Source organism: Mixophyes fleayi, chromosome 8 (assembly GCF_038048845.1).
Source record: "Mixophyes fleayi isolate aMixFle1 chromosome 8, aMixFle1.hap1, whole genome shotgun sequence".
NCBI classification, from domain to species: domain Eukaryota; kingdom Metazoa; phylum Chordata; class Amphibia; order Anura; family Limnodynastidae; genus Mixophyes; species Mixophyes fleayi.
In genome coordinates, this window is record NC_134409.1 from 9,289,350 (window position 1) to 9,310,467 (window position 21,118).

The 21,118-nt window shown below is 41.4% G+C and overlaps 2 protein-coding genes across 5 annotated transcripts in view; one reads left to right on the forward strand and one right to left on the reverse strand.

Annotated features, from left to right (window-relative positions):
- ROR1 (receptor tyrosine kinase like orphan receptor 1) overlaps positions 1–15,933 on the forward strand; it is a 213,448-nt gene extending 197,515 nt beyond the window's left edge. The window contains exons 6-9 of the mRNA XM_075181826.1: positions 1,566–1,883; positions 3,544–3,789; positions 9,273–9,484; positions 14,116–15,933. Coding sequence (XP_075037927.1) covers positions 1,566–1,883; positions 3,544–3,789; positions 9,273–9,484; positions 14,116–15,540 — 2,201 coding nt within the window. The 3' untranslated portion in view covers positions 15,541–15,933. The remainder of the gene's footprint in view (positions 1–1,565; positions 1,884–3,543; positions 3,790–9,272; positions 9,485–14,115) is intronic.
- The window catches only part of JAK1 (Janus kinase 1), a 342,069-nt gene that overhangs the window by 57,118 nt on the left and 263,833 nt on the right, over positions 1–21,118 (reverse strand). The gene's annotated exons all lie outside the window — the stretch shown is intronic.

Genomic DNA, 21,118 nt, shown 5'->3' on the forward strand with positions numbered 1-21,118 from the left:
GCTAATGTCAGTATTTGTATTTTATAATGTACGTTATTTGTAAACAAATATTTACATTAGTTTGTGTACGAGATGTGAAGGGCACAATTTTTGTTGCCACTTCAGGCAGCAGAATATCTAATTCCACCCCTAGATCAATGTCAGGTTAAGTGGCAGTCTGGCTATTTACTTAGGCTCCAACATTCCCTATTGGAACATTGGTACAAACTAGATCACTACCAGTGGCGCACGCAGGGGGAATTTCTGGTTCTCCAGAAACCCCTCCCCTCCGCGAACCAACGGTACTGTACAGCAGCCGCGGCGCTGTCAAAGAAGCGTCCGCGGCAGTGCTGTATTGTAGTATAATACAACACTGCCGCGGATGCTGCTTGACAGCGCCGCGACTGCTGTAGAATTCAGACTCACCGAAATGGAGCTGCTGCAATATTTATTTATTTTTTCGGGGGGCGGAAACCCCCCCCCTTCTAAATCCTGCGTTCGCCCCTGACTCCTACAGATCTACCTAAACCACACCCATTTGAATTGAAGACACGCCCCTTTTAAACACTAGACATTGAGACTGCTCCATGTTGGCAAGTGGGTATTAAAATGGGCTTTTTGGTCCTTACCAGCAGTAATATATGAGATATATATTCTCATATATATGGCTGGTGGCTCAGTGGTTAGCACTTCTGCCTTACAGCATTGGGGTCATGAGTTCAATTCCCGACCATGGTCTTATCTGTGTGGAGTTTGTATGTTCTCCCCGTGTTTGCGTGGGTTTCCTCCAGGTGCTCCTGTTTCCTCCCACACTCCAAAAACATACTAGTAGAATAATTGGCTATTTATCAGATTGACCCTGGTCTGTATGTCTCTCTCGGTCTGTCTGTGTGTATGTTATGGAATTTAGACTGTAAGCCCCAATGGGGCAGGGATTGATGTGAGTGAGTTCTCTGTACAGCGCTGCGGAATCAGTGGTGCTATATAAATAGATGATGATGATATTCTAAGTTTTAGAGGAGACATAGTAATTATTCTGCATTAGGACACATCTCCTTCAGGAATTGTTTCTTTTACATTCTATATTTTATGGTATTGTAAACATGGAGTTTGACTGCTGCATCCCAGGATCAAAATGTATGAGTAAAACCCCCTCTGAACTATCTATCCATCCGTTATATGAACTTTCTAGCATATTAATCTCAATCCTTGCAAGCAGGGTCTTCTCACCTCTTTGGAGGGAATTCAATTCCCCCACAAAGTACCACCGTGTTATAGATATTACCGTTATTACGGTAATTTTAACCCGACTTCCTGCTCACAGCTCAATAAGCTGCTAGCAAAAAGCCGTTCTTAGAACTACCATAATAACGGTAATTAAACGCACTATTACCGTAATAATGTTAATAGTTTTAGCGCGGCGGTACTTCGGGGTGAATTGAATTGCCCCCTTTGTCTGTTTTACCCAGTTTATTTATTAGTTTACTGTGTTTGTCCCCAATTGTAAAGCGCTACAGAATATGCTGGCGCTATATAAATAAGTAATGATGATGATGATGAATCCTTTCCTACTGCTTGTGTTTCAGCTGCTTTCACTATGATCGGCACCTCCAACCATCTATCCGATAAATGCTCTCTGTTTGCCATCCCCTCCCTCTGCCACTACGCCTTCCCCTACTGCTCGGAAACATCCTCTGCCCCCAAACCGCGAGACTTGTGCCGCGACGAGTGCGAGATCCTGGAGAACGTCCTGTGCCAAGCCGAGTACATCTTCGCCAGATCCAACCCCATGATTCTAATGAGATTGAAGCTGCCTAACTGCGAGGACCTTCCCCAGCCGGACAGCCCCGAGGCCAGCAACTGCATACGCATCGGGATCCCCATGGCGGAGCCCATCAATAAAAGTAAGTGCGGAGGGGTGACTTCATCCGAGATGCAAATACCCTCTCCCAGAGTTCACGTCCAGGCTTTCCCTTCTCCGGGTGCCAACGAAAATTGTATTGGATTTAAACGTAACAAATTGCACACATGTCTTCTGCCAATGTGCCGACCACACTGAGCTGCAGGCCAGCTTCTACGAAGCACAATTGGTGTTTTTGTACTGAGCTTTTTTTATTCTCTCCAGCGGTTCACATGGCTGATTTATTACAACGACGCCTCATTTAGGTTTGTCAAAAGGTATTTGTGGACTGTTTCTACGTCTTGTCCACTCCAAACTTTCCTTTGATAAATCAACAGCACTATAACTTGGCCCATCCATGAGGCAGCCTGGGAAGAGCCCACGTCTCAGGAATGTCCTTTTCCCCTCCCCCCTGTCCTTTTGCACTAAATTCTGTTTTGCCGAAATGCAATTATACCGGCACATACAAGTTTTTGAAATATCTTCTGATCACTTGAGATAATTATTTCATTTTTATTTATTTTTTTAAATCTCAGAACGATTACGGCTGCAATATCCTGCTTAACGTGTAACAGAAGCTGTGTGTGTATCTGAAGGCCACTGTGACCCATCTATCTATATCGCTGCAACTTGATATGTCTCATAACATGCTTTGGCTACAGACCACAAGAAACGTTCTATTCAGTTGTTTCATTATGTTACATAATCAAAACACTATGAACCTTCGTGCAGAGTGATACATGGGCCTTATTTAATACAATGTTGCAATTTGAACATGTGCAGCACAGTAACTAATCATACAGAAGACTGATGACGCTAGACTGCTACGACCTGGATTCTAATTGGTTGAAGGACAAACTCTATAAGCTCTATTGTGGTCCTTTAACGCTCCACTTCCTGTTACTTTTTTCTGTTTGTTAATTCTTGCAGATATATAAGATATTGTGCAACATAAATGTTAACTCTTTTCTTGCTTTGCAATGTACGTTGTTAGGAAACAATGAATTGCTGCAAGAATAGCCATTGTTTTAATCATCTGCAGCAAAATTTATTTGTAAGGCGCCACAACTTCTGCAGAACAGTCATCATACACAACATAAAGGTACGAGTAAATATAAGAACAATAACAAATAAACACAACCGTAAAAGTACAAATAAACAAGTACAAGTTAAATGGAAAATCAAAGCAGACACATAAATAGAAAATAAACACAGACAAAGCCGATACATTCCAGGTAGACAAGAAGGTGGAATAAAAGTCCTGAGTTTTCGCTGCGGGGCAGTGGGGGTGTGTAGCCATTTTGACGCAACTCTGTCGTATTGCCCAACCCCCCTCCTCGGCACAGTGTCAAAGTTGGCAAGTAAGGATAAAGGGTAGAGAGGGCCTTGTTTGTCAGAGCTTACAATCTAGGTTACGATTCTGTCCCTCTAGTTTTTTATTTTGCTCTATGTGGAAAGATTTTAGTCCCAGGCTAAACCTCTTTATGAATACCATAAGAATCGGAGACATATGGGCAGTACAGAGCATGGCTTCATGGCAAGAAAAAATAATATTATAACAAAATAAATAGCAGCATTTAATAATATAAAATTTTAGTTCAGATTTTTTAAAAAAATTTATTGTTCAATAGACTGTGTATAAAATTTGCCTCTTCCCATTGCAGACCACAAGTGCTATAACACCACCGGAGTTGATTATCGTGGCACAGTGAGCGTCACCAAATCAGGACGTCAATGCCAACCTTGGAATTCCCAGTATCCCCATACCCACACGTTCAATGCCATGCGGTACCCTGAGCTCAACGGGGGACATTCCTACTGCAGAAACCCCGGGAACCAGAAAGAAGCCCCCTGGTGCTTCACCTTGGACGAGAATGTAAAACACGAGGTGTGCGACATTCCGGCCTGCGGTAAGTGCGATCCCTACGCATTCCTCCTTGTGGAGATGATAATGGCGTACTGAGCTGTTATCACTGAGCGCACAGGTCCAGGGTGATGGGATTGGAATTAGATTTTGATTGCTTGCGTTTATAACTTTATTTACATTGGCTAGAAAAGAAGGGGGGATAAAAGCCCTGATTTTTCCCGGGAGAGCGGACCACCTTCGCGGATCGCGTCCCTCTTCCCCAGTGAAGTAAGCAGAGGCGGGACTTCATAGTGAGAATCGCAGACATTCCCATCATCATGGCCCCGCCCTCTACTGCTCAATGACACAAATCGCCATATTTTGCTGCGGGGCAGGGGGGGTGTAGCCATGTTGACGCAACTCTGTTGCATTGCCCAACCCCCCTCCTCCGCACAGTGTCAATGTTGGCAAGTAAAGATAAAGGGCAGAGAGGAATCGGAGACATATAGGCAGTACAGAGCATGGCTTCATCACAAGAAAAAATAATATTATAACAAAATGAATAGCAACATTTAATAATATATAATTTTAGGTCAGATTTTTTTACATTTTTTTATTGTTCAATAGACTGTGTATAAAATTTGCCTCTTCCCTTTTGTGCGTTGTAGCCAGATGTTTATTCCAACCGAGTTGTTTATTTTTAGGATGCAACACAGTTCTCTGCATTATAAAAAAAAAAACAGCTTTGTGTCGCATCCCAGTTCAACAAAACTAAATAGCTAGTCCAGCTCATAAATACAAGGCTGAAAGACACAGAACAAAGGGGAGTAGAAAATGCAAAGTCATTTTAAAAGTTCAGTGGTGCACGTACAAGCCAATTAGTTAAAGTGATCTGACGGTGGAGACCCTCCTTTGACAAAAGAGTTAATCCAGCCTGGGGGGAGAGCAGGGGACTCCCTGCACTGACAGCATAAACCGTCCCTGGAGACCCTCCTTTGACAAAAGAGTTAATCCAGCCTGGGGGGAGAGCAGGGGACTCCCTGCACTGACAGCATAAACCGTCCCTGTGCATGTGTGCGTATGGAAGCATGATGGTGTATTGTGGAAAGAGGGAGGCCCTGTTTCATGTTAGCAGCGCTACTGTGCTGTGTGATCCCTGTGCCCCTGCTTACAGACTGCCTTTGTAGTAGGTGAAAAACGAGCCCTACAGAGGAAGACTGCACAGCCTGAATCTAAAGCCGCAGCATCTCAAACAGGAAATTCCCCGACAAGGCAAAGCTTCACCAGGGCTGCCTGCGCTCAGCAAGGCCGACAATTACATCCAGTGCTCTCACTGTAGCTGTGTACAAGGAAAGTAAATATCCACAGTGATAGATCAGTTCCAAAACTGTGGAAGGGCCCAAGTTACGGCACTAATTGGTCCAATTACTGTCCTTTACCCACCTGTATCCCTGTGGTTTGTACTTATAATGCTGACACTATACTGGCTGCTTCTTATAGGAAAGCTGATGGGTTACCGCTGCCCTGAATGCTTTAATTATTACATTTATATATCCCTAGAAACTAACAACTTCAATGCTCATAATGCTCGGTCAGGTGTCTGCAGGTTCGTGACTACACCCCAAAGCTCATGACCCCCAAACTTTACCGCAATTGTCTGTATAAAAAAAAAATAATGTATTCAAAATGATCATATACACCAGCTCTCCCAGCCCCCAAGACGTAGCCACTAGGACACCCAACATCTACTCTTCTACCAGGTATAAGAATTAGTGTTATGGTAATAACAAAATTATAGCAAACACCCCACAAGCTCTGATAATGCTTTAAAAGTCTCAATGATATTGTATGTGTTCCTTGGAAATATACAAATTAAAGTAACAAATGGATAATATTGGGTTTTGTAGCTCACACAATTGCAAATATATTGTAAAATAATGCAAATTAGTGTTAATTAGTGCATATTAATTCTACTACATTTTTTAAATGGAGATATAGTTATGTTCCAAAAGATTGTTAACTGGCAACAAACAAGGACATTTTGATAAAAAAAAGTCTTTTAAGCTTAAAATTTTATTTTATTCATAGTACAGGGGATTTTGAGGACTGTAGTGGGTTCTCAGGTATCAATGCAGATTGTCGCAACCAATAAGCAGCTTTATTGTGTAACGACAGTACGGGTTATACGGATATAGAGTTGACCAGGTGAGTGCTAACATTGGAACAGAGGTAAACTCGTATCACTGGGTCTTACGATGACCCTTCCGAGCATCACGGACGCTAGTTGCCTCATAGGCAAACCGAGGGGGGGGGGTTTCCTAGTGCTTGGAACCCCCCACCAAGCCTGGGGCACTGTATAATTGAGGTGACTGGGCCCTGCTCCCGCTTCACACAGCTCTGCTTGAAAAGGGAGAGCTGCATGTACCTAACAGTAGTGCACGCAGCATTGCCCATGTATATTATGGGGATAGGAAGAGTTGGAGATCGGCCAAGCACTGTCTAATAGTATAGCCACGCCCCCATGCATGCTGGTCACGCCCACTGGCAGCGTGGTGTGGAAACCCTCCTCTACAAATCCTGCGTTTGCCCCTGTACCTCTCTACCATAAGGTAGGGCCAGAGTGGTGTCTTTCCGCTTTTGGCAGATATGTAGTGTCACAGAACCACGAAGTCCTATCGAATCACGGTCACAGTACCTGGGACGGAAGCGCAGTTCCTAGTCACCAAGACACACACACACTTCCAAATGGTGGCGGGCCTAAAGGAGGGCAGACTGGGGGCGGCAGTCAGGCTAAGATAGATGGACCGATGATTGTGTTCTCCCCCACGTTAATTCCCTGCGGAGTGGGCGCCCTTAAGACATACTCGATACTAATGGAACAATGACATTGTTGGCTAAACATGATAAGCTTGATAACATTATACATACATACGCCAACCAAGTAACGCAGATGTCTCTTCCTCTCCTATCTCTATCTTAATAACAACCCACCTGGCAACATTTAAGAATAACCTGATTCTATTAACAACATCACATAAATATGCCAGACACACAATAGCATGTGTTAACCGAACACACAAGAGTAACAAATCATAATAAAATCTGTAAAACAGCGAGAAGTCAAAAGTTTGTAATAGGCAGATGGGTAGATCGTGATGGTTGCTGTGAGTTTAATTGCAGAAGTCCCACAACCGCATTGTGTGACCTCACAACCCCATTTTCCAGCTTTCTTTTATTGGGGGGGGGGGGGGGGGTCTATGTGCCCGTCGTGGTCACACAAGGTCCCAAAAAATTAACATTTATGCAGCTGTTCAATATTTGTGCCGAATTAATTTTCTGAATAGATAATTCCACAGTGCAGAATATCTGACTTCTCACTTTAGTCAATCTTGTGCTACTGGTTTAAAAATAGATCATTATATTCCCAGGACGCTACTGCCCTGGAGATAAAGCAGGAAACTGGTGTCTAATTCCCAACAAGATTCCCGGGCAATAATTCAGGTTCTGGGAATCAAAGGAGGAAAATAAGGACCTGTCAGTTGATGCCTATGTGACTCTGGAATCTTTAGCAAAGATGTTAAAAAAAAAACAAAAGTGTCTGCGTCACATGGGCATCCATACAACTGATATCATGACCACATATCAAAAAAAAAAAAAAAGGTTTATTTTACATATAATACATTTATAATGATGTTATTAATGCCTACTGTCAATAAAATGCATTTTTACAGTTGCTGACTGCAAACACATGTTGTAAAGTGATCATCATTTCTATCACCTGACCTGTAGCTGGTGCAGGTGATACCGCTGAAAATCATGTACCATTGAGATGCCCAAAACTTGAATTGTACTACTGAGGGCGATTTAAGCTTGGCGCTTACTGGACATTGACTATGTGCATACACCCGTTTCCACCCACTCGAAGATGATTTGGTCGTTCTTGCGTTCACTAGCGCATGGTCTGGTGCTGGGTATGCGCAGAGCGATTTAGACCCAGTATATGTACCAAGGAGAAATAGATAGAAAAGTGTAAAGTAGCGATTGGCTGCTATCGGAAATGCTTATTCCTGTTAGAACAATGCTTTAAAAACAATGCTTACTTGCGAATGATGATCTTACCTGTCAACTACACAGCAGAGGCAACCATTTTGTGGCAGGAACCTCTATATATGGGAAAGCAGACTATTAATTCACAAGGAAGCAATGAACCCATTAAAGCTTAAGATGAGCGCGTCCTAACTGATATCACTGGTTCCTAGTGACTGGATAGGCTGCATTCTCAGTGATGTCACTAGTTCCTAGTGAATGGATAGGCTGCATTCTCAGTGATGTCACTAGTTCCTAGTGAATGGATAGGCTGCATTCTCAGTGATGTCACTAGTTCCTAGTGAATGGATAGGCTGCATTCTCAGTGATGTCACTAGTTCCTAGTGAATGGATAGGCTGCATTCTCAGTGATGTCACTGGTTCCTAGTGACTGGATAGCCTGCACTCTCAGTGATGTCACTGGTTCCTAGTGAATGGATAGGCTGCTTTCTCAGTGATGTCACTGGGTCCTAGTGACTGGATAGGCTGCACTCTCAGTGATGTCACTGGTTCCTAGTGACTGGATAGGCTGCACTCTCAGTGATGTCACTGGTTTCTAGTGAATGGATAGGCTACATTCTCAGTGATGTCACTGGTTCCTAGTGACTGGATAGGCTGCACTCTCAGTGATGTCACTGGTTCCTAGTGAATGGATAGGCTGCTTTCTCAGTGATGTCACTGGTTCCTAGTGACTGGATAGGCTGCACTCTCAGTGATGTCACTGGTTCCTAGTGAATGGATAGGCTGCATTCTCAGTGATGTCACTAGTTCCTAGTGAATGGATAGGCTGCTTTCTCAGTGATGTCACTGGTTCCTAGTGAATGGATAGGCTGCACTCTCAGTGATGTCACTGGTTCCTAGTGAATGGATAGGCTGCATTCTCAGTGATGTCACTGGTTCCTAGTGAATGGATAGGCTGCATTCTCAGTGATGTCACTGGTTCCTAGTGACTGGATAGGCTGCACTTTCAGTGATGTCACTGGTTCCTAGTGAATGGATAGGCTGCATTCTCAGTGATGTCACTGGTTCCTAGTGAATGGATAGGCTGCTTTCTCAGTGATGTCACTGGTTCCTAGTGAATGGATAGGCTGCATTCTCAGTGATGTCACTGGCTCCTAGTGAATGGATAGGCTGCATTCTCATGAATAATAGTTCAGCGCACAAAATGGCCACCTTCGCTGTTTGAAGCCAATGGGTCCACTTTAAAATGGTGCGCTTAATAAGTTCATTAAGTATTTTTTTTTACCTGACTGCTGTCATTGCTAAAATGCCAACATTTACCTCAGTGTTGGTTCAGATAATAAAATTAGAAGAATTTAAAATGGGACTGTATATGCCACATTGTACTTACCCATCTTGCAAAATAGCTGACATTACTCTATTGTCTTTCATATACCACATAAATATATTGCAATATTTAACTTCATAATTATTAATGGATTTGGTTTCTTAATATATTAGACTCCCAGGACTCTAAAGAGAAAAACAAAATGGAGATCCTCTACATCCTGGTACCAAGTGTGGCCATCCCCTTGGCCATTGCTCTGCTGTTTTTCTTCATTTGCATCTGCCGCAATAACCAGAAGACCTCATCTCCAACTGTGCCGCCACAGCCTAAGCATGTCCGAGGGCAGAACGTGGAGATGTCCATGTTAAATGCTTATAAACCTAAGGTAAGAACATACTGAGGTGAATGTTGACAGAGCTGGTATCCACCTATGGAAATACTGAGCCTTTGTATGAGGAATAAGGAGAAAAGAATGATAAAAGGTGTCCAAGCGGCTATTTATAAAACTGTACCCATGATGTAAACAGTAGATGCAGCCATTTTGTGGCCAGAGCAATAGTGCCTGATGTTTCCGGGTTGTCATCAGTTGATTGGCTGCAGTCTGACAGATATTTATTTAGCCATACCTCCAAACACTTATACATGCAAAATAAGGACAAAATAAGCACCTTCCCAATTTGCTAAAAACCCCACTTCCAGTCCGTCCAGAACTCCCACTTTTCCCTGAAGCTCAGCAAACTTCCATGTAAGCTCCGCCCCCTTCAAGGTCAGCAAATCAGGACTGTCCTGAAAATGTTTCTATAGAGGTCCATTCGTTTATTATTTTGGGTCTATGTGTTAAATGCTTAAACTAAGGAGATTATTTACAGTAAGCAAAACGTCTCCTGCACAGTGTACAGGCAGATGCGGACACGCTGTGCACTTTGATTGCTGCAAGTTTGCTTAGATTTCCCTAAAGGCGCATTGTTTTATGGAGCAAGATGGAGGTGTTTGCGGTGGAGCAGCGGGCACCAGGCAGAGGGCAGGAGATGGACGGAGTAGGCACCTCAGTACGCCTTGGTTTGATGAATCAAGATTTCCTTTTGCGGAGGGAGATTATTCAAATTAAAGGCGTGGCGAGGGGTATTCCCACTAAAGGTCTTTTTCACTTCACAAAAGGATTTGAATGTTGCACTTGTAGATTGCGGAGGGTAGGCGAGCACCTTGATATGCGCTGGGCGGACCATCCAAACGTTTTGGGGTACACATTGGGTGCTCTGTGTAAATGACCTACGGAGAATATCCATGTTACACCCCAATTCTGTATTTCTGATGATATATGTGCCCTCTGTAGAAAGGAAAAGACATCATATTCCCAACAGTCCTATTTATGGAATGGGGAGTGAGGGGAAGTGTTTCCAGTGCATCAGGAGTGGGGCCATTGGGACAGGAGCAATACCTAATGCGACATCAGGAATGTCAGGAGGTCTGATACACTCTATATATCACTTACATTATATTCTCTAAATACACTATTAGATACAATGGCTGCCTCTCTAGGTTTCCTTCCCATGCTCATAAAAATTGGCTTTTGAATAACTAAGCACTAGCGTTTGTATGTGTTTGGTTAACCAGTAATAAGTATATTAGATTGTAAGCTCCGCTGACGCAGGAATGATGTGAACAATGAAACATTCTCTGACTGTACATTATAAACATAAATCTCTCTGTCTTCCAATAAACTGAAGATACTGATTGCAAGATAGCAATGGCAGGTTTCCGTTTCCCGTTATAGAATGTTTATTCTGGCCCATAACTTGAGATTGTAACTGTTGTACATCATCATAAAACACATACTTGTCAGACAGACCGGACGACGGTGCAACGGGTTAGGGAAGAGCCGTCAGAGGCAAATCTTCACGGGTTGGTTTCATTAATAGGGTTCTATGACGCTGTGTGAAGCAGACGGACCCCTCTCAAAGGTCACCCAGGGGTCATTTTTGCTTTCATTACTGGGATATAATTTACAATACGGCAGATCTAAACAATTTTGGCCTAAAGGATTTGTGTAACGTAAACCATCTGGGCTCCCAACAACACAACTAATTTCCTGCCATTGACATACATTTAACTGGCTCCATATTTCAATACCTTGATTTGATAATCTTAGCAAGCAGTAACGTGGCTATTGACTATACTGGGGTATTGTTACACTGCCGATATTTTAGTAATTGGGGAACAATTGGTTTCTTGTGTTTTGTTACTTACTATATGTGAGATAGTATGAAATCTTATTTTAAGCCAACAGTGTTGATAAAATAATTGTTGCTACATTTTGCTGACTGTAAAGAAGTACTGTTGTATTTGGTGATTTTTCTGATCACAATTTTATGACTTGATTATAAGGAGAGGGTCTCTTTAAAGTATATCTTAAAATATAAATAGATAATAATAATAAAAAAAGTATTAATAAATACTACAGTAGTCTCCCTCTTTAATATAAGCCAGTATGGAATTTTGGTTTCACCCTTGTGTGCTAGGAGAGACACCTTTGTGAGCTAGGAGAGCCAAATGCAAAATTTCTTAACAGAAATAGTAATCACTAGAGTCTTCATTCCTCTATATGTTTCCAGGGACTATTAGAAATATAATTTGCGTCATGTCATGAAGAAACTGAATCAAATGGACACTTTGTAGACAACCCCATCCCGACAATGTCATGACACCGATGTGTCATGACACAGCATAAAAGTTATTTGTGCTGGGAATCAAATTCTATGAATTCAGTAGTAGTAGGATACATTGGGGGGCTGAGTTACCTCTTGTCTGCCCAGTAGAGCAGCTAAAGTCTCCTGAGTTGTGAGAGAAGCCATCAGGACATGCAGAAGAACCAGTAAGGTCTGTCGATAGTGTTGAGTTTCTCGTTTGGATTTCTCACAGAAGTTTGGGACCCACACAGAAAATTGAGGTGACATCAGGTTCCCCAGTGCAGCTGCTACTTTTAGTGGTACGCCGCTGTGTTCCTGGGGTGACAGCTACGTTCCTGGGGTAACGTTATGAGGCACCCACTGAAGTGCGAGGGACGTAAGGATGAAACTGACTTTTGAACAGTACATTTAAAAAAAAAAAATCTGACTTCTAGGCTAAAAAAATGAACGTAAACTACATAAACAACATTTTTAGGATCCAAAAGTGGCATAGTAAAATAGTAAAGAGGATTTGGCTCTTTACGAGGGACAGCTGGGCAGGTATGCCTATTTCATTTGCATAACTTACATCATTACCATATATTTGAATAAAAAGCCAAGAGACAGACAACATCCCTAGTAAGAGGAGGTGGAGTTGTGTGGGCAGGAATATGAGCCTTTCACTGTGATACTGATGTAAAACTGTTTTGTTTTTTTGTGTAGAAAATCCAGTACAGTGGAATCTGTTTGTTGATGCATTGGATGTGAAATAGTTTCCAGCTTTTAATTGCACGCAGTGGCTGATCATATCCTATAAATAGGCACTGAGGAATATGCCAATGCTATTTATGGGAACTGCACGAAATGTGGGATTAACTCTATACAATCAGGGGGGGGAATTTATCAAGCTGCGGGATTGAAAAAGTGGAGATGTTGCCTATAGCACCAATCAGATTCTAGCTGTCATTTATTGGAATGTATTAAATAAGTGATAACTAGAATCTGATTGGTTGCTATAGGCAATATCTCCACTTTTTCAAACTTGCAGTTTAGTAAATATACACCCAGGAGTTTATTCTGTTTTATGACAATATGTAAGAGGTGCTATAAAACTATTATGTTATGTTTAAAGTTATTATTGAACGAACATGGTACATTGCACCTACGATTATCATTGGACGTTTAGCCAGAGGTATCATGGGAGATGTAGTTCAATTGCGGCTTGAGAGCAGAAGTCTTGTATTAAAGCAGATGAAAATAAATTCTGGACATAAAGTTATTTACAGCCATTAAACTGTACACGTGGCATCATTGAGGGGCGAGGCACAAAGGGGAGCCAGCCATTTGTTTAGCACTTTGAACCACGTGTCCCTGTGATGTCAATAGTTCCTTCAACTGATAGGTTGCATTCACTTGAATAGTTGCCCAGTTCACGGAATAGCTGCCTTCACTGTACGCAGGAGGTTGGTACACTGTAATCTGGATTTAAAAGGAAAATATTGCATATGGATAGAGTAGATATGAGTTACCACAACAAACCCAACTGGATTTGCATCATTTTTAACCTCTGTTTTCAACACAGATTACAGTCTTTCCTCTCCCTCACTGGCACATACTGGATACCCCAATTTCCCAGGCATACTCATAAGCAAACTGAGGGGGGTTTCCTAGTGCCTGGAAACCCCCCCCCCCCCCCCCCCCCAAGCCTGGGGCACTGTATAATTGAGGTGACTGGACCCTGCTCCCGCTTCACACGGCTCTGCTTGAAAAGGGAGAGCTGCGTGCACCTAACAGTAGTGCACCCAGCATTGCCCATGTATATTATGGGGATAGGAAGAGTTGGAGAGCAGCCAAGCACTGTCTAAAATTATAACCACGCCCCCATGCATGCTGGTCACGCCCACTGGCGGCGTGGTGTGGAAACCCCCCTCTACAAATCCTGCGTTTGCCCCTGATACTTGCTCTAGGAGTCTCTAGTTCCAATGCAAGTCTGGGACCTGTGATGTCATGGCCCTTCCAATATGAAAAAAAAAACCTTTATTTCCACAATCTCGAGCCTTTAAATACAGCAAGAGGTTCTCTGAGCAGATATGACTGGATAATAGGGCTTGGGGCTTGCTGTATGTCTCATATGGTGCCCAACTGAGGGATCCTCCGTCAAAGTTCTATTCATGTGGTTGGGCGATTGTGTCAACCTTCCCCAAAAGTGGACATCACCTCTAAAAGGCCAGTACTTTGGTTGCCATTATATTGCATGGTAAAGTTGTTTTTAGAGTACAGTATATAAGCACATGTATATTCTATTTGGTACCAGCAATAGTATTGAGTTCTCTGTGTTTTTTCATTACAGACCAAAGCTAAAGAGCTCCCTCTATCCGCAGTGAGGTTTATGGAAGAATTGGGCGAGTGTGTTTTCGGAAAGATATACAAAGGTCATCTCTACCTCCCCGGTATGGATCACGCTCAGCTTGTTGCCATCAAGACGTTGAAGGATTATAACAATCCACAGCAGTGGTCAGAGTTTCAACAAGAGGCTTCTCTCATGTCTGAGTTACATCACCCCAACATTGTGTGTCTTCTTGGGGTGGTAACTCAGGAGCAGCCAGTGTGTATGCTGTTCGAATACATGAATCAGGGAGATCTACATGAGTTCCTCATCATGAGGTCTCCTCATTCTGACGTCGGTTGCAGTAGCGATGAAGACGGAACAGTGAAATCGAGCCTCGATCATGGAGATTTTCTGCACATTGCCGTTCAGATTGCAGCTGGGATGGAGTATTTATCAAGTCATTTCTTTGTTCATAAAGATCTCGCAGCTCGGAACATCTTGGTCGGAGAACAACTTCATATCAAAATTTCTGACCTTGGACTTTCTAGAGAAATATACTCGAGTGACTATTACAGAGTCCAGAACAAGTCTCTTCTTCCGATTAGGTGGATGCCTCTAGAGGCAATAATGTATGGAAAATTCTCCTCCGATTCTGACATATGGTCCTACGGGGTGGTTCTGTGGGAGATATTTAGCTTCGGCCTTCAACCGTTTTATGGGTTTAGTAACCAAGAAGTCATAGATATGATCCGGAAGAGGCAACTGCTGCCATGTTCTGAGGATTGCCCTCCCCGAATGTATAGTCTGATGACCGAGTGTTGGCAGGAGATACCATCTAGGAGACCAAGGTTCAAGGATATCCACATGAGGCTAAGGTCATGGGAAGGACTTTCAAGTCACACAAGTTCCACTACACCCTCTGGAGGTAATGCCACGACTCAGACAACATCTCTGAGTGCTAGTCCCGTCAGCAACTTAAGCAATCAAAGATATCCTAATTTTATTTTCTCGGCACAAGGCATGCCGCAAGGCCAGATTACTGGTTTTATCGGGCCGCCGTTACAACAAAACCAAAGATTTATACCAATCAACGGGTACCCTATCCCACCAGGATACGCTGCTTTCCCTACTGCTCACTACCAACCACCTGGTCCACCAAGGGTCATTCAACATTGCCCACCGCCAAAGAGCCGCTCGCCAAGTAGCGCAAGCGGATCGACTAGCACTGGTCATGTGACCAGCTTGCCTTCTTCAGGATCCAATCAAGATGCAAACATCCCTTTACTATCCCATATGTCTATGCAGAGTCATCCAAGTAGTATAGGTGTGCAGTCCTATGGAAGCAAAGGCAATAAACCCTACAAAATGGACACGAAACAGTCATCCTTACTAGAAGACTGTGATATCCACGGACATAACGACTCCATGATTTCAGCGGAGTTGTAAAAACTGGCAATGCATTTGTACAGACTATATGGAGGAAATAACACGCAGACTTAAAAAAAAAAAGTTTTATATAAAATATTTTTTATTGAACTGAGGTTATTCTAGATGTTGAACGGACATTTCCTTCAGTATCTTCTGTGAAGTTAGAATATATACCTAACCGGGCGGACATGTAACCATTTCTTAATGCGGCGACTACGTAACTATTATTTGATGTCAACTTCAGTGCCGTAGACAAATGTAATAAACAAAAGATGATCACTAGGGCGAGGAGGCTGCTGTTAACACGTGGTATCATTTTTGATGTTTCATGATGGTCAAATTTATTAAAAAATATATATATGTGCATCTGTTATTACCAAAGATCAATAATAACTTCAGATTCTTTAGAAATGTGCTGGGTAATCAAACTTTTCTGTTTAATATAAAATTATTGTTCATTGTACACAAACAATATTTTGATGGAGGGATCGACAAAAATATCAGTATCTGAGGAATAATACGACCCAAAGTAGAATGATGAAAAACTTCCTATATTAGATACAGATGTGTTATGGTGCCTTGGATCAGGCCAGGTACATAGGTCAGTATGTCCTGATCTGCACATCTGGAGGATCAGTGCTGGGTACCTATACAGGAACCATGTACGCTGGTGTAACTATAGGTGGCAGAAAAGGTTCTAGATGTCACAACAAACACATAGGGGTAAATGTATCAAGCTGAGAGTTTTCCGGCGGGTTTGAAAAGTGGAGATGTTGCCTATAGCAACCAACCAGATTCTAGCCATCATTTTGTAGAATGTACTAAATAAATGACAGCTAGAATCTGATTGGTTTTTCAAACCCGCCGGAAAACTCTCAGCTTGATAAATTTACCCCATAGGGTTAGATTTACTAAACTGCGGGTTTGGAAAAGTGGAGATGTTGCCTATAGCAACCAATGAGATTCTAACTGTCATTTTGTAGAATGTAGTAAAAAAAGAATGATAACTAGAATCTGATTGGTTGCTATAGGCAACATCTCCACTTTTTCAAACTCGCAGTTTAGTAAATATATCCACCAGGAGTTTATTCTGTTTTCTGACAAATATATAAGCAGTGCTATAAAACTATTACGTTATGGTCAAACCCGCAGTTTAGTAAATATACCCCATAATGTTTTCGCTCCTTTCAGCGCCACTGCGTCTGACCCACAAGACAATTTTATTTTCATTTACATTCCACTTTTACAGTTATTTATTATTATCCTCTGGATTGAAACTAGTTTCCCATCAATATTTAAACATGATTTATGATATTAAATGTTGTATGTATATTGCTGTTTGTTAAATCAAAGCTATTCCCATAAGTGTGAAATTTAAAGGGGTTTACTAAATCTCCTCCCTTCTTAATAATAGCACTGGGTGGGGGGGGGGGGGGCACTATTAATTCTCTCTAGCGGGATACCGGCACTGGCATATAACCGGAACCGGCAGATCACCTTCTCTCTGTAACAGGGCGGATATTCACATAGCAGCTATCAGGGTTTGTAATTAGAGCCACTACAAGTATGATCAATCAGGGGCCCGGCTGCTTGTGAGTGTCGGGATCTTGCTAAGTTGAACAGATGGCGGTGGTCACTCCAGGGGCAGAAAGTGACCCGCATAGCAAAATTTAGGGGAAGGTCTGATGATGCTTGTTCACCCCCTCCCTTATTACATTCTGCAATGCTCTGGGGTCCCAAAACCAGCATTTCCAGGCCCCCTCATCTCCACGCCCCGTAGTAGCTGCTGGGTCCCTCCTATTATTAGAAAGGAAGGGGATATAATACAGCAATTATTTAAAGTGAACAACTCCTTTAAAAGTTTTATTGGTGAGGTGCAGTAGCTTCATAAAGCCTGCAGGTGGCGTCCGCACAAGAACTTGTGTTGTATCTACCTTCTCTGTACCAACTTAGGGCACAGCATTTAAGGGGGCCAGATAAGTTACTTAATATTTATTTATGTTTTATATATGTTCTGGTTGATCTAGTAACCATATACCCTCTTATATAACCAAGACAGTTGAATAAAGGTGTATTGGGATTTCCTACTTAAAAGCAGCCTATACAACCCAAACATACTGCCCATATAATAAACACATTTCAACAGTAAAGCTCTCAGTGAACACAATACCTTGTTTAATCATCAGGAACAAGCGTATAACACTGTTCTCTAGAATGTTTTTAAAGTGCGTAGTCAACGACGCACCAGGTAACGTTAGTTCAGCCTGTACAATGGCTGCTACCGCTCCTCGTAGGGGATGGTCCACTTTACGTTGAATAATTTACAGCTGCGGATATGACCATCAGTCTGTGAAATCTATTGTTCATGTATTTGTATACGTTGGTCAGCAGTGCAGTGTGAAAACCCCACCACCATTGAGATAATAGTTTTGGAAATCAGTAGTTATCCAATGTTTTTGTTGCTATGCAACTATGCAATAAGACTATTTCCCTACAATCGGCTAACGACAATCATTGTTTCTATCAAATATACATTTTCCTCACAACATGATCATTGACATTGAGATCTGACAGTTATAACTATGTATGTTATACATGAAAGATCTTAATAAAACGACCCAATTAAAAAGATCGGTCAGATATATGATTATTGAAATTTAAAAATGTTGCTTGCCCAGTACTTACACAGTTGCTTTAACGAACCAACGGATATCTTTGGTGCAGTCAAATGAACTGCGGCTACAAATGTTCTCTGCCTTCGTGTGTCTTTTGGTAATTACTTCTATGAATAATTTTAAACCGTTAAAGTTTAGTAAATATAAACTGTTTATTTTGAAACCACTTCAACATTTTACAAACAATTTTTTTTATATATATATTATGCTATTCACACTGTCAGTTTGTGTAAATAAATAATAGTTGTTTTTTGTTTTGTAATTATGGGTGGAGAGGAAAACAGTTGTTTCCTAAATTTACAATTTTGTATTATGAGTTTTATGTACAAATCTTTTGCACAAAAGTGTTATGTTTTATACAGCAGAAATGAAAATACATCTCTGCCTTTTATGTGTTGGTGTGTTACCTGGTGTTTATTTATATTCATTTTTATCATTTATTTTTAAAGTGTACTTAATGCTTTCCCCTGCTAATGGAGGCTGGCACTTCACCCCTCAAGTAGGCGACCTTATTATGTATGTTGGCTCAGTCCATTAAAAATGTCTGCCTCCATTGTGTGCAGGATACAGGTCTACTTTAAAGTGGGAATAAAGACATAAGTCTTTCTTACCTGCCGGCAGTCCCAGTGCGGGATAGAAGAGAATACCAGCGGCTGCAAGGAGCTCCATCGTCTGAAATGGGCATGGATTGACAGAACTGCAGTATTGCATTTTCTCCGCCAAGTAAGCGGCATATATTCATGTTTTTAAAGGTTGTCGATCTACAAACAAAAACGTCGATTTGTCAAAGACCAAATTTGAATTTCCAGGTAAATCCTGATCTTGGGGGGATTATAATTTTGCTTTTGCTCCTTGTGTATAAAGCAGTGAAGATATCAATTGCATTACAGTATATATGCCACTAAAATTTCTAATTATTTGTGCAGAGAAGTCGGTTTAAAAGAATATTGTCATCTATTAACCCTATGGTTAAGAAAAAACTTTTTTCAAACACAAATTTATACAGAATAGGTCATGGAACTTCTAATATTATAATCAATACAATATAAAGCCTACCAAATTATATATACTTATATCATCATCAGCTATTTATATAGCGCCAGTAATTCCACAGCTCTGTACAGAGAACTCTCTCACATCAGTTCCTGCACCGTTGGAGCTTACAGTCTAAATTAATTAGTTAATTGGCTGCTAACAAATTGACCATAGTCTGTGTGTGTATGTTAGGGAATTTAGACTGTAAGCTCCAATGGGGCAGGGACTGATGTGAGTGAGTTCTCTGTACAGCGCTGCGGAATTAGTGGCGCTATATAAATAAATGATGATGATCATGATGATGAATGATAGAGACACTACCACTTCATGCATAGCACTCAACACAAGCCTTACTCCTGCTCAATGTTACGGACATCAATGATTTTTTTCATATATAAAAAGATGATTCCACCTTGGTGCGATTAAATTGTCAGTTGCGCTATTAATATTTTTCTCACTAATAAGATATGTTATAAAACAAGATTTAATGTCAGTATAAGTAGAGAGAAAATAAAATAAAAAATTAAGTACAAAACAACTAGTAAGCAGATTGCTTGATCTGGTATCCTTCCTGCTTCAAGACATATATACACAGCAGGTGTTACAATGCATAATCGAAGATAATCGTCTTTTATCATAAACTTTGTAACTATGTAGAATTAAATGTAGAATGCTTTGTTTTTATTAGTTTCAGTCAGTCGCGTGTGTATGTGGAAATGATCTTTCCAGTAATAATTATGACTTAAGCTGGGTACACACTACAGAAAATTTCTCCAGATGCGATATAATGATTTTACCAACGACTGAAAGTCCCGATCAGCAGCCGATTCCTGTGTATACACTGTACATGTTTTACAAGATTTATCTTCAGATCTGTGCTCTTCATTTGTCCTAACCATCGGGCGACTCTGTAAACTCTATGGAGATCTGTTCCTGAGTGCATACACACTGCAGAATTTCCCTGACATCAATCCATTGTTTAAAGAGATTTTTTTGTCCGGTTATAAAATTAAATCAATCGATATGATGTGCTTTGGAACGATAAAATATGATTGTTGAAGCGATATTGGACTTAACAGTGGTTTATCGTGTGATTGGCAGGATATCGGGTGAAAAACCTGTACTGTGTACCTAGCTTAAGTCTGTAAGATCCGCTGTCTGTGCCTGAATCTTAGCTGTCAGACATAAACGTACCAAGCCTGTGTTTGATCCGTGCACAGTGTAACAGAGTTCGTATTATGTATACGCATTCAGCAGCCTAAGAACTGACTGACTGGGGATTGTCCTTACTGCACTGGTGGTTACTTCCAGGTATCCTTGGTTCCCTTAGCATGACCTGGATGTCACTTGTGCATGTGTGGGTTCGCTTGGGAGGTCCTCCGTCGGGTGGGTAATTACTCTGTTTGTCCAGGCCAATTAGGTTAAAGTTCCCTCTAATGTCGACTCCAGCTACCACTCTGTATAGTGGCTATCAGTCAGTCAGTATGCTGTTCCTTTTTGAAATGTCAGATGGTTTGAATTATGGATGAAACCCACGCGTTTCACCTGCATTAAGTCTTGCTCAAGAATAAAGTGTGAATGGCCTTTTTTTTTCTTTTTAGAACCATTACTGACATCTACACACATTAATCTTCCGCATATACCAGGCTGCTTAATTACTACTGTGGAAGAAATACAACTGACTTTGAAAATTCTATTCTTATAACTATTCTTATAACTATTTCTATACTTTCAATTTTAACTGTCCCTTGTGAAATTAAATTGTTTCACTGGGCAAGGATTAGGTGACTTTTGCTTATTCCATCTTGTTTGCAGAAATCTGGCAACCTTTTTGAATATGCCTGAATATAATTGGTTTATTTGCATTATTTTTCAGCTATCGTAGT